We start from the raw sequence: 14,549 nt of genomic DNA, 5'->3' as shown, positions 1-14,549 counted from the left end.
GGTTGTGAGAGTCTGTGGTGCTTTCTACTTAGTTTATTCTTCAATCAAAAGTTTGTTATTTTTAAATGGCACCGGAGTGTGCTGTTTATCTCAGGCAGTATTTGGAAGAAGAATCTGCCTGCGTTTTTCTATGATCTTAGCAGACGTAACTAAGATCCATTTGCTGTTCTCACACATTCTGAGGAGTGAGGTACTTCAGAGGGGGAATGGCGTGCAGGTTTTCCTGCAGATAAGGTATGTGCAGTAAAATATTTTTCTAGGAATGGAATTGACTAAGAAAATACTGCTGATACCGAAGTAATGTAAGTAAAGCCTTAAATGCAGCGATAGCGACTGGTATCAGGCTTATTAATAGAGATACATACTCTTATAAAAATGTGTTTTAAAACGTTTGCTGGCATGTTTAATCGTTTTTTAACGTACATTGGTGATAACACTGTAATGTTGGTATAGCCTTAAATGCAGTAAAAGCGACTGGTATCAGGCTTATTAATAGAGATACATACTCTTGTAAAAATGTGTTTTAAAACGTTTGCTGGCATGTTTAATCGTTTTTTAACATATGTTTGGTGATAAAACTTATTGGGGCCTAAGTTTTTTCCACATGGCTGGCTTAAATTTTGCATAGAAACAGTTAACTGAAGCTTCCCACTGTTGGCTGTGGCAGATTGTTGTGTCTGTTTTTAAAAACGTCTATGTCGACAGCTGCCAGTACCCAAGATGGCGCCCATTAAGGCAGAGGGGGACGGTTAGAGATCTGTTTGGTGGGGGATCAGTGTGGTTGAGGGCTAAGGGGGATCCTACACAGTAGCATATGTAAATATGCTAAGAAAAAAAACAAACAAAAAACAAATATAGCTTTTATTTTAGTACTGGCAGAGTTTCTGCCAGTACTTAAGATGGCGGGGACAATTGTGGAGTGGGGGAGGGAAGAGAGCTGTTTGGGAGGGATCAGGGGGTCTTATGTTTCAGGTGGGAGGCTGAGCTCTACACTAAAGCTAAAATTAACCCTGCAAGCTCCCTACAAGCTACATAATTAACCCCATCACTGCTAGCCATAATACACGTGTGATGCGCAGTGGCATTTGGCGGCCTTCTAATTACCAAAAAGCAACGCCAAAGACATATATGTCTGCTATTTCTGAACAAAGGGGATCCCAGAGAAGCATTTACAACCATTTGTGCCATAATTGCACAAGCTGTTTGTAAATAATTTCAGTGAGAGACCTAAAGTTTGTGAAAAAGTTTGTGAAATAGGGAACTTTTTTTTTTTTTTGATCGCATTTGGCGGTGAAATGGTGGCATGAAATATACCAAAATGGGCCTAGATCAATACTTTGGGTTGTCTACTACACTACACTAAAGCTAAAATTAACCCTACAAGCTCCCTACAAGCTACAGAATTAACCCCTTCACTGCTGGGCATAATACACGTGTGGTGCGCAGTGGCATTTAGCGGCCTTCTAATTACCAAAAAGCAATGCCAAAACCATATATGTCTGCTATTTCTGAACAAAGGGGATCCCAGAGAAGCATTTACAACCATTTGTGCCATAATTGCACAAGCTGTTTGTAAATGATTTCAGTGAGAAACCTAAAATTGTGAAAAATTTAACGTTTTTTTAATTTGATCGCATTTGGCGGTGAAATGGTGGCATGAAATATACCAAAATTGGCCTAGATCAATACCTGGGGTTGTGTACTACACTACACTAAAGCTAAAATTACCTCTAAAAGCTCCCTACATGCTCCCTAATTAACCCCTTCACTGCTGGGCATAATACACGTGTAGTGCGCAGTGGCATTTAGCAGCCTTCTAATTGCTAAAAAGCAATGCCAAAGCCATATATGTCTGCTATTTCTGAACAAAGGGGATCGCAGAGAAGAATTTACAACCATTTAAGCCGTAATTGCACAAGCTGTTTGTAAATAATTTCAGTGAGAAACCAAAAGTTTGTGAAAAAATTTGTGAAAAAGTGAACAATTTTTTGTATTTTATCGCATTTGGCGGCGAAATGATGGCACGAAATATACCAAAATGGGCCTAGATCAATACTTTAGGATGTCTACTAAAAAAAAATATATACATGTCAATGGATATTCAGAGATTCCTGAAAGATATTAGTGTTCTAATGTAACTAGCGCTAATTTTGAAAAATAATGGTTTGGAAATAGCAAAGTGCTACTTGTATTTATGGCCGTATAACTTACAAAAAAAGCAAAGAACATGTAAACATTGGGTATTTCTAAACTCAGGACAAAATTTAGAAACTATTTAGCATGGATGTGTAACAGATTTTGGGGGTCAAAGTTCGAAAAAGTGTGTTTTTTTCCATTTTTTCCTCATATTTTATAATTTTTTTATAGTAAATTATAAGATATGATGAAAATAATGATATCTTTAGAAAGTCCATTTAATGGCGAGAAAAAAAAACGGTATATAATATATGTGGGTACAGTAAATGAGTAAGAGGAAAATTACAGCTAAACACAAACACCGCAGAAATGTAAAAATAGCCTTGGTCCCAAACGGACAGAAAATGGAAAAGTGCTGTGGTCATTAAGGGGTTAAACAACTTTTTGCCCCATGGTTACTAACAAAATCCCTTAGATAACATGATTTTTCTGTTTTCATAGCTACATTTCTATGTTTCCATTATGGAGCTGTTTGGTGCTATTTCTAAATTAGTCTATGAAACACTATTATCAGTAAGACAGTATAGAAGTACTTCTGAGCAATAGAAACAGAAAGACAGATTTATAGAATCACAGCAGTATGTACTTGTACATCTTTCATTTTAATATCTTTCAGTATATTATTGTTTGCCAAGTAAATGCAATAGAACAGGATTCTAAAATATCTTCAGTTAGAAATATAAAGAATATAAAAACAAATTTACATTATTCATCTCAAATTAATTAATTCAACCTTGGTTAGTACTACGTTAAATTAATGTATACATATTTCCCTAAGGCAGCTTTACAATTTCATTTCAAATTATTTTGTGACTTTGATATCATTAATCCCCACGGAGACATTTTTCAAACTGATAACATTATTCTTAGATCAGTATTTTAGAAGCCTTTAAAGGAAATTTTGCTTTTGTGCAAAAATTGTGCTTTGTCCCACACTATTTCGAGAGGCCAGAAGACAAATTCTGTAACCTGAAAATTCTGCAAATCAAATAGCTAGATTTTACTATTTGCAGAATTTTAAAAACCTATTTTAGATATTTTGCTTTTGGCCTTTCCAAGTAGCATGGGACAAAGCACATTTTTTAAACAAAAGCAAGGGATGCTTAATGTCTCTTTAAGGACTACAAGTAAATATATATATATCTATGAAACACACAAATAACAATATTATATTTCCGAAAAAGTCTAATGGTGCAAGTTTTGGTAAAGTTTCAGGGTATCTGCTGTGAGTGGCCTATGGATTGTCTGTTGGCCATCACTGCTCAGAGCCATAAACTGAATCTTATTTCTTTTTTTAACTTGAATATTACTTCTAATACCAAATGATGCATTTGGTTGATTTTGCCATTTTCTGTTTTTGATAAACAGTACCAAGTAATTTTTTAAAGTTTTCAAAAACTTAGAAGAATTTCTTTACTATTTTTTAAATTCTAAAAATGTCTAGATTCAAGATTTTAATACATTTGAATTAGCCAAAGGAACTTTTCTTCACTCAGGCCTAAGCAATTTCAACAAATGTAATGTATCCGATCAGATATAATAAAAATAAAATAATGATTAGTAAACTGAAATATTTTAAGATGTGCAATAAAAATAAATCATATTCTTTGCAGCTATAAAAGAAAAATATTGTTGTAGATGAAAATAGGGAACAACCAGAGTTAATTCTAACCTGATCTTTCTTATTATGAGACTACATTTGAGTACCCTAACCTGTATTTCTTAGAGATAAATTCCTCTCATAAATGATCTAATTTAAGTGCTTTTGCAGGGAAATGTCTAAATTACAGGAACATTTTTATATTGCACTGTGCCTGCTGAATAGGATTATTTCTATGCTGATATGATTCCACATCTTTTAATATCTCTTATTTGATCCAACACATCATAGAGTTTAGTTGTACAATCTACAATAGCTCACTGTAGTCATGTGACTTTGTGAATGTATAAGTGTCCCTGTAATGTGTTACCCAGTGAGCCTGATATGTATGTACTGTACTGTACATGTTGTATATATACATCTAGGTTCAGCAGTGAAGGCATTGAATCAGCTAGGTAAAGTCAGGGATGTTTAGGTGTTCTTTAGGTACTGTAAATTTAAAGCTAAAATGTTATCATTAAAGGGACTATACATTCAAGCAGAAACTTTCATGGTTAGAGATTGCAATTAAAAAATAATTAAACCAATTTACTTCTATTATCAAACTTGCTTCATTGTGCACGTATTTTGAGTATTTTCAGGTAGCATTGTTTGCAACAATGTATGTAGCAATGTTATACACTGTTGCAAAGAGTGCTGCCATAGAGCGTGACGACAAATGTTCAGTCCTGAGCCTACTTAGGTTTACTCTTCAACAAGGGATACCAAGATAATGCAGCTTATTTGATAATATAGGCAAACATTTTTTTTTAAATTGCTTATTAATGTTTGTTTCATTTTGACTGTACTGCTCCTTTAATATTTTCTTTTGAAATGCAGTTTATTTTAGATGTATTTACCTGACAACACGTTATTGTTTAATGTTGTATCACAGGTTATATCTCAAAATTATTATATTTCGTATTATTAACATCCTATTAAATAAAATCCAGTTACCAGTGCATAAGTAACAATAATAGCGTAGAGTAAGTACCTTTCCTCATTTTTAATCTAATTCTGTATTGTCATGATTACATACCTAGTATATTCTCATTTACTCTTTATGCACTCGATAGACTTAAAAAAACTTGAATGATTTTACACTAACGCAATTTTTGTACCCGTAGTTGTGATCTGAACTATAATTTATAAAAAAAAAAAAGATAAATATATTATAGGTGTAAAGAATCTAAGAACAGCCTTCAAACGATTCAACAAATACTCACTATATTTAAGATTATTCTACAAAGCAATCATATAAACACAATGGCCAATGGACTATTGCTGAAAGCACAGAAAATCACCTAAACAGTGCATGGTTGATAATTTCTCTTTCATTCCATTGCAGCCCCTTGAATGCAAAGGTCCTGTGGAGAGTTGGCTGCCTCAGCTTGTAAACAGCATAAAAGCATCTCTTCAGCATCACCTGTGGGCAGCTCTAGAGCACACAGAGTCTGGCGTACAGAGGCGAAGAGAAATACACAGTGCTGGAGCTCGGCGGGTGGTAATAAACAGGGCAGCCTCCCAAGGGGAGTCTACAGCAGACAGAAGTATGTTATTTTTCCTTTCTGTATATTATCTCTGCAGACTCAAAGTGATCTGGAACAGTGTAGCTAACCATAAAAAAATTAGCCTTATTGTTTTTTTATGTATTTTGAAGCTTTTGAAAAAAATTGTTTATGATATGTATCTTTTAAATTAACATATTAATCTATAACATCATTGAAGCACATTTTTTTTTTCAAAATAACTTTTTATTTTCATTATAAAGTAAGCTTGATAACGACAATTACAGAGTAATTAGCTCATTTTGTACATACAGATGTAACAGAAGTCACAATAAAATTATCTCCATGAACAGTTGTAGGTAATATCAAGTACATAACATATTTCTCCAGGATACAGAAGGATACAGGATGAACAAAAATGCTTTAGCCCCACCTGAATCTTATGATTGGTGCAGTACTATAATCCAAATGTGAACACAGTAGTACAATAATACCGACCAATCGATTGAATGAGAACCTTCACCATGCTTGTCTTAGCAGCCCAGAAGGCCATTCGTGCTACATGTCCCCAAATGGGGTAGAGGACCTCTAAGAAGGAGTAGTAATTAATAAAATTAAGGGGGAGGGGGCTAAAAGATAGAAAGGAAAAAAGGAGGTTGTGAATTATAGGGGGGGGGAAAGAGAATGGGGAAGGGAAGGAGAAAGCAGAAAAGGAGAGGGAGAGAACTCAGGTCAGCAAGTACAGACCAGAGGAAACAGACACAAACCACTCTTCAGGGGTCACTATAAATATGCATAGGCTGGACCTATTTGCTATGTTTGATGTAGTACAATGATTTTAGATATGGACTCAACCTTAGAGGAATTTCGACCATTAATCCTAGGTAAAAGTTATTTCCATGTTCGACTCCACAGCCCAACGGGCCATTCGTAGTGTGCATCTCCAGGCGGGGCAGATAACCCTAAGGAGAAAAGGGCTGAGGGGGGGGGGGTAAGGGGATGGGGAAAGGTCAGGGGGTCTCAAGTTATGGGGGAGGGGAGAGGGGGAGTGGGAAAAGGACAGAAGAGACAGGGTAGGGGGAGAAGGAATGGTGATCAACAGGCACAGACCAGTGGGGGCAGTTCAGTTAGTGCGAATGATTTGGGGTCCCATCTCTCAGAGCATCCTGTCTACAATCTTCCTGATAGTGGAACCAGGGTTCCCAAATTTGCCAGTAAAGTTCCTCCCTATCAGCATTTGAGTAATAACCCTGTTCCATCTTAGCATAGAGTTGTATTGTGGATGTGATGTCTGTAATGTCTGGGGGCTGTGTCTGTTTCCAGGCTCTCGCTATTGCCAGCTTCGTGGCCGCAAGTACGAAAATTAATAGCTTAACCAAAGGGGTCGGAATACTACGCGGGAATATGTGTAGTAGGGCCATTTCAGGGGTTAGTGGCATTTTCATTCCAAGATTGAGGCAAAGGGTAGATACTTGGAGCCATGTGGGTTTCAGGTTAGGGCAATCCCACCATATGTGTATGTCTGAGCCTCTTAGCTCGCATCCTCTCCAACATAAAGAGGATGCTGTAGGGAACATCTGCGATAGTCTGGAGGGGGTGTAGTACCATCTCAAAAATAGTTTCATATATGACTCAAGAGTGTTCGCACAGTGCAGAGTCTTTTTTGTTAGTGTAATTGCAAGATGAAGGTGTTTGTCAGAGATTGGTCTGGAGAGGTCTCCTTCCCAGGATCTAAGTTGCCAGGGTCTGTCTCTGTTCGTGGATGACTGCAGTAGGTTGTAAAGGAATGATATGATTTTAGGGGTCTTGACCTGTAGTTGCCACAATTTCTCCCAGTTGGTCAGGGGTCTAAGGTGGACCCTAGGAAACCCCCAAGACATCAAAAAGGCATATAGTCTGGAGTATTCAAATATAGCCCACACGGGGGGATCTTGTATAACCAATCTAATATTGTCTGGGGTGATCAAAGTGCCCGAGGGGTATAGCTGGGAGACCAGTTTCAGGTCCCCGTCCCTCCAGTGTTGAACATGCGTATCAGGTAAGGCTGCAAGCAAAGCGGGTAGTGAGTGTATAGGGGATGGATGAGGGGCAACCCCAGGCAGGCTTTTAAGAGTACGCCACATTTATAGGTTATCCCTGATAATGACATTTTTGATTCTCAGCATGTCTAGTTGATAGTCAGGGATCCAGGGCAAATCTGCCAAACCCAGCCCCCTGGGCAGGTCAAAATTTTCTATGCTCTTCCATCCTTGAGGTTCCCCTTTATCCGCCCATGCTGTAATGTGCGATAATCTAGCTGCCTCATAGTTTCCGCGTATGCTAGGCATAGCTACTCCTCCCTGTTCGTATTTTTTCTGGAGTATTTTCGCAGCAATCCGAGGCTTAGACTTTCCCCATATGTATTTTTGGCCAATAGATTGGAGTGTATCTATCAGGGCGCTGGGTACATTGAGGAGGATACACCGAAAATAATAGAGAATTTTAGGTAGAATCGTCATTTTAAAGGATGCTATGCGGCCTAGCCACGATAACTCCTTAAGGCTCCAGGAAGTGGTGAGCTCTGTCACCTCTTTAACTATATTCGAATAGTTTATGGCAAGTACAGATTTCGGATCGGGACCTAATTGTACTCCAAGGTGCCGGATGGTAGTGCGTGACCATTGAAAAGAGTATGATGTTTGTAGAACATCTAATTCAAATGTAGGGATGCCGAGCGGTAAAGCCTCTGTCTTAGAGACGTTAACCTTGTAATAGCTATAGGTCCCAAATTTGGAAAGAAGATCTAGTAGCATCGGCAAGGAGCCCAACGGGTTTGTGAGGAATAAAGTAACGTCATCAGCAAACAATGCTACCTTTGCAGTGACTCCCCCAAATTTTACCCCATGTATCACACTTGAGTTCCTAATGGCTTGAGCCAGAGGTTCAATGGCCAGTGTAAAGATTAGGGGTGACAAGGGACATCCTTGCCTGGTGCCATTGGTAATATGTATTTCCGGAGAAGCAAATCCCAGGCCTTTAACCACCGCAGTTGGGCAGGAATACAGGGCTTGAATTGCTGTTATCACTTCGGCTGGTATACCAAATTGGGCAAGCGTACACCATAAGTAGTCCCATCTGACCCTGTCAAACGCTTTTTCTGCGTCTAAAGACAGGGCCAGCATGGGTAACTTTAATCGGGATGCCTCCATGAGGATGTCCAGTGTTTTCCTGGTATTGTCAGGTCCCTCTCTGCCAAAGGTGAACCCAACTTGATCCGGATGTACCACCCTTGGGAGTAGGGTGTTCAGACGATTAGCCCAAAGTTTAGCATAGAGCTTTACATCCCCGTTAATCAATGATATTGGCCTATAGCTGCTACATTGTGAGGGATCTTTATTTGGTTTGGGAATCGGTAGTATCGTTGCTTGCAAATATTCCTTAGTGAACAACCCTGACTCTCGGGCTTCTGAGAAGACCCCAAGGAGGACTTTGCTTAATTCCACCCTAAAAAGTTTATAGAAGGATGCCGGGTATCCGTCAGGGCCCGGGGCTTTATTGTTTTGGGTATGCTTGATGGCAAGGTTAATTTCCGATATAGAGAAAGGAGCCTTGAGTGTTTCTTTATCGTCTTCCGATAAACTAGGCAAGTTGAGGCTTTGCAGGAAGTCAACCACCTTTTGTACAGAGGACTCTTTCCCAATCATTGAAGGTTGGAGATGGTATAGATCAGAGTAATAGGCTGCAAAAGTTTCTCCGATTTCCTTAGGGGATGTGACCAATGTGGTCCCCTGTTGGAGTGCCAAAATTCTGGCTGCAGCGGTCCTCCCTCTCAATTTGTGAGCTAGTAACGTTGAGGATTTATTGCCCTGACAGTATAGTAACTTCTTAAACCGAATGTAAGACTCTTTAACTCTCTCCAGCTCTCTGTCTGCCAATTGCGCTCTGAGCTGTTTAATTTTATCAGATAGGGAGACCGACGGGGAATTTTTATTGTCTTGCTCTGCCTGTCGTAATTCAGACATAAGAAGGCCCAAGGGTGCACCTGACTGACGTTGCAGTGTCGCCTGTCTCCTAATGCAAATCCCTCTTACGTATGCCTTCAAAGCAGCCCATATTGTTTGAGATGGCATGCCTGGGGTCTCATTAAGTCTCAAGAATTCGACAATGGAGTTCTTGAGGGATGTCTTAAAGATTTTATCATGAAGTGCTTGTTTCGGGAGTTTCCAACTAGGTCTAGTTGTTCTGGCTAGGTCAGTAGATAGGGTAAAAGTGAGGATATCATGGTCGGACCATGCACAAACCCTGATATGTGACTCTAGTACTCTGTCCAGAGTCCAGGAATCAGAGAAGAAGTGGTCTAGTCTCGAGTAGGAGTGATGAGGTCTAGAAAAGTAAGTGTAGTCTCTGTCACTGTGGTGTTGTGCCCTCCAGATATCATATAGGTTATGTTGGATTATGTGCTGGCGGAATTTGTTAGCTGTATTTATAGTGTACGTATCAATGCTTTTTCCCTTTTGAAGCCTTTTGTCCATTAGGGGGTCCCATATCATATTGAAATCTCCTCCCAGGACTAGAGTTCCAACCTTATATTTCTCAATTTTGGACAAGATCCCCTTCAGGAACTTGGGTTGTGTTTGGTTAGGGGCGTATATGTTTACCAAGGTGAACAAAATACCGTTAAGTTTACAGGTAAGTAGTAAATATCTCCCTTGGGTATCTGCCTCTACATAAATGGTCTCAAAGTGTACAGTTCTATGTATGGCAATCGCTACACCTCTAGATTTTTCATTATGAGAGGCCAGAATAACTGTGGGATACTCTGGGGTCCTATATGGAGCTTGAGAAGATGCTAACCAGTGGGTTTCTTGTAAAAAAATAATTTGTATTTTGAGGGTTTTCATGGTGTTTGTAAGCATACTTCTTTTGTCTTGGGAATTAAGCCCTTTAGCATTAAGTGTTGCAAAAGAGATGTTACTGGACATTGTCGACATGGCAGGTCTATTTACAAGGGAGGGTGGGAGGGGGAAAAAGAGTTGGGGGATAAATGATGTTTGGGTAGAAAACTCACCCCACCTGGATCTGCACACCTAGACACAGTCTCCGGATTTTCAGGTCCGTATGATCAGGCTAATGTTCAAAGAGAGCGCAAGAAATCAATTTCTAAAGGGTCTGCACCTATCACTTAGAGTAGAAATAGGGTTAGGTGGAGATACAGGTATTCAGGAACAGGTGTCAAATAAATAAACAAAAAGGAGAAAAAAGGGAGAAAATAACTTATGGGAACAAGTTTGTATCTAGTATATTCAAGTTTTAACTGCTTACAACTTAAATGTCTAAACAAATCTGGTGATCCACCGGATCACCAAAAGGAGAAGCGTAGCCGAAAAAGTAGACTGATTTCTCCAGTCCCCTTAAAAGGGGATGTCACAAATATACTTAGCGTATATGGGGGGGGGGGGTTGTGTTACAAATATACCAACTGGTATAGGTAGATTGACTATCTACGGGGGAGTATGAACTACAGGATAACAATATTAACTCAAACGGTTTGGGTTAGAAACATAGTTTAACATTCATCTGACTTGTATCATATCCGCATATTCAAGTGTAGGTATGTCTAAATTCAACTTTTTGGAACAGATTTTACCAAACGTTAGTTAGGCCACCTGTCGTCTGCTCCACACAGGTGAGGGGAGATGCCCGCAGCCCCCACCTTTTGGTGAGGAGTCGGGGTGTTTAAGAAATGAGGGTAAGATGGCTCAGGACAGGGTTACTGTTTCTCACAAAGATCCCGAGCCCCCCCATCCCCTGCGCGGAACAGGCATCCAGGCTGGGTGCAAATACATAAAATTGAACACAAACATGGTTATTGAAGCAGATATTATCTTATCAGTTTCAGTATTATAGATAAACATTAGCCAAGGAGAACAACAGTCAAATAGTAGGCCTTTGCGGCCTAGGAGTGAAATCTGGGGCTCCAGCTCGGATTTTAGGTTGCGAGGTCAGGGTAGGTGGGTCAGATCCAGTTTTGGAGGTTACAGGATCATTTCTTGGACGGGGTTCTGGTGGAACCAATCCCCATTCTTTTAGTAGGTCAAATCCTTCCTGGAGGGTGATAATGGTGTGAGTTTCCCCATTCTTGGCGACAATCAGTTTTGTCAGGTAGCCCCATCTATATCTAATGTTCTCTGTTCTCAAAATTTGGGTTATATTTCTGAAAGTTCTTCTCCTTTGCAGAGTGTAGCTCGAGATATCCGGGAAAACCGAGATGTGTTGAAACTTATCCGGTAGCTGAGGTTTGTTGGCCAATTCCCTCATTATCTTTTCTTTATGGGTGAAAAAATTTACCCTAGCAAGGACATCCCTTGGCTTATCCTGTGATACCGATCTTGGTCTTGCTACTCTGTGAACTCTGTCCAGTATGAAGCTCGTCGGGTCTGAGGAGGGTAGTATGGTTTTACAGAATTCCATAATATGAGACTCTAACTCTTGTGACCCAATTTCTTCAGATATCCCCGGAACCTCAGATTATTCCGTCTGGATCTGTCTTCCATATCGGCCAATTTTATCTCCAGGTCAGATATCTGGGTTGCTAGACTGTGAGAGTATGCTAATAGGTGTGCTTGATCAACTGTTAGATCCTCTTGCTTATGCTCTAGGGTTTCCGTCCGTTCCCCCAGTGATGCGATCTCTCTGCGTAATTCGGCGGTGGAACCTTTAATTTCTTTAGTTAACGTATCTTGTAGGAGGTTCATCCTTTTAGTAAGTACGTCCACAATAGAAGCTGATACCACATCTGATGTGGGGGATTGGGAATCCATGCTGTTGTCAGATTCACTTTCATCCAACATAGGGGTGGAGTCTCGGTATACCTGAGTTTTATCAGCTATATGACCTTTAAAATGGTCCACCACTGTTTTTCTGGGTGGCTGCGACAGTTTCGGTTTTCTTTTAGTGTTTTGAGACATGTTCTGTATCTTATCTTCAATTAGCTGAATATGGTCACAGAGGATCTAAAAGAAAGTCACACCCGGATATAAGACAACCGTTAAAGAGAGTAATTTGCAAATTATTGTAACATAGTCCCCCTGATGTCAATCTTGGTTTAGGTAGCCATGTTTATCATCTGGCCTGCTGGTGGAAAAAGGTGCATCAACTTAGAAAGTATCTGTGCTGTGACTTATATATCACTCTGCAGGGGCAAGTGGTGCAGGAGCTTTGGTATGCACTCTCTCCGGGGAACCTTGCCCTCACTGGGCCATAACGGAGAAAGGATAGTGAGTATGACCTGTTGCAATTATATACAACAGGAAAGGGGTGGAGAGAGTGAATATGAGGTCAGGTAGATCCACAGTTGTAATCCCCCTACCCGTATAGGGAGACAAGGATCAAAGTACCTGTGGAAGAATAAGGATGTTATAGGGTAAACACTAAACACTGCACTTTACGTTATGTAATGTCAGAAACACACTTTTTTTTTCCCCCCGTTATGCTTGAGGACTTGCTTGCAAAAAAATTATCAAGATTCCTATGACCTCAGTATTTGTGAGTTAGATAAGCCACCAATATCAGTATCTTAGCAAGTGAGGAGGCAAACAATTCAAAAGTCCTGTAAAGAAAAAGGGATGTTAAAACAGGAAAAATAAACACTACACTCTGTGTTAGGGATTCACAGAGACACCTGAGCTGACGCAGCAGCCTGGATTGTACAATAGATTTCAGACACAGTGAACCAACAGTCTCCTATAGAATAAAGACACCCTGATGGCTGATATTAGGAGTGTGCTCATAGCCACTGTGTTAGTCCCCCAATGCTCCCAGTGGTCCCTTGGGCTTGATTGGAAAATGTTATTATGGAGAGTATGGAGGTCACAAGCCAGACAAATCAAGCAGGGCTGTCTAATGTCCACCTTTAGTGTAGATGTTAGAGGCCTTTAATATGTGTGCACACTGGTGTAGCAACCCAGATTTTAATAAGGTGACAGTGTCTTGAACTTCAGATCCAGAGGCTCTGTGTTATGGTCTTTTCTCTTATGGTCTTTACAGCCTGTTGTAACATATATGGGGCCCAAGAAGTATATGCAAGGGGTTTAGAGGACAGTTTTATCACACAACAGTTGTGCTCTGATGCCTGAGATCCAGTGGGATATTAAACCTGGGGAGGTGGTCAGAGGATTACAATATCAGTGTCTATAATATATTGGTAGGAAGGTCTTACCAGGGTATGCAGTTGCCCCAAATGATGACCGCAATAAAGATGATTTCTCCTGTTAAGTGTGGTCAGTCCACGGGTCATCATTACTTCTGGGATATTAACTCCTCCCCAACAGGAAGTGCAAGAGGATCACCCAAGCAGAGCTGCTATATAGCTCCTCCCCTCTACGTCACACCCAGTCATTCTCTTGCACCCAACTAATAGATAGGATGTGTGAGAGGACTGTGGTGATTATACTTAGTTTTTATATCTTCAATCAAAAGTTTGTTATTTTAAAACAGCACCGGAGTGTGTTGTTCCTTCTCAGGTAGAATTTGAAGAAGAATCTACCTGAGTTTTTGGATGATTTTAGCCGGCGTAGCTAAAATTAATTTTGCTGTTCTCGGCCATTCTGAGGAGTGAGGTAAACTTCAGATCAGGGGACAGCGGGCAGGTTCACCTGCAAAGAGGTATGTTGCAGTATATTATTTTCTGAGGAATGGAATTGACTAAGAAAATACTGCCAATACCAATATAATGTAAGTTCAGCCTTAAATGCAGTAGTAGCAACTGGTATCAGGCTGTTTATGTATATATGTGTACACTTCAGTATTCTGGGGAATGGCACTTCTCTGGTAATACTATATGCATATTATCTTTAGCCTTACTTGCAGTGGGAACGTCTAGCAACAGGCTGTTTAATGACATTTCATGATATTTAATTTTAAACGTTTTTGCTGGCATGCTAAATTGTTTAAATATCTGAGGTACTGGGTGAAAAATTGTTTTTGGGCACTGTTTTTCCACTTGGCTGTCGTTTATTTTAATTTGAGACAGTTTACTGAACTTCCCTTACTGCTGTGGGTGAGGGGGAGGGGCCTATTTTGGCGCTTTTGCTACGCATCAGAAATTCAGTCAAAAGTATTTTTCTCTTCCTGCATGATCCGGATCGTCTCTACAGAGCTCAAGGGTCTTCAAAAATTATTTTGAGGGAGGTAATCACTCACAGCAGACCTGTGAGATTGTGCTTTGA

The 14,549-nt window shown here is 39.9% G+C and overlaps 1 protein-coding gene across 1 annotated transcript in view; it reads left to right on the top strand.

Moving 5' to 3' along the window:
* The window catches only part of LOC128652486 (uncharacterized), an 868,114-nt gene that overhangs the window by 205,117 nt on the left and 648,448 nt on the right, over positions 1-14,549 (top strand). The window contains exons 35-36 of the mRNA XM_053705422.1: positions 5,184-5,389; positions 6,452-6,455. Of these exons, the coding sequence (XP_053561397.1) occupies positions 5,184-5,389; positions 6,452-6,455 (210 nt within the window). The remainder of the gene's footprint in view (positions 1-5,183; positions 5,390-6,451; positions 6,456-14,549) is intronic.

Source organism: Bombina bombina, chromosome 3 (genome assembly GCF_027579735.1).
Source record: "Bombina bombina isolate aBomBom1 chromosome 3, aBomBom1.pri, whole genome shotgun sequence".
Classification (NCBI taxonomy): domain Eukaryota; kingdom Metazoa; phylum Chordata; class Amphibia; order Anura; family Bombinatoridae; genus Bombina; species Bombina bombina.
Note: the sequence above shows the minus strand (reverse complement) of the source record. Positions and strands in the feature narration are given on the sequence as shown.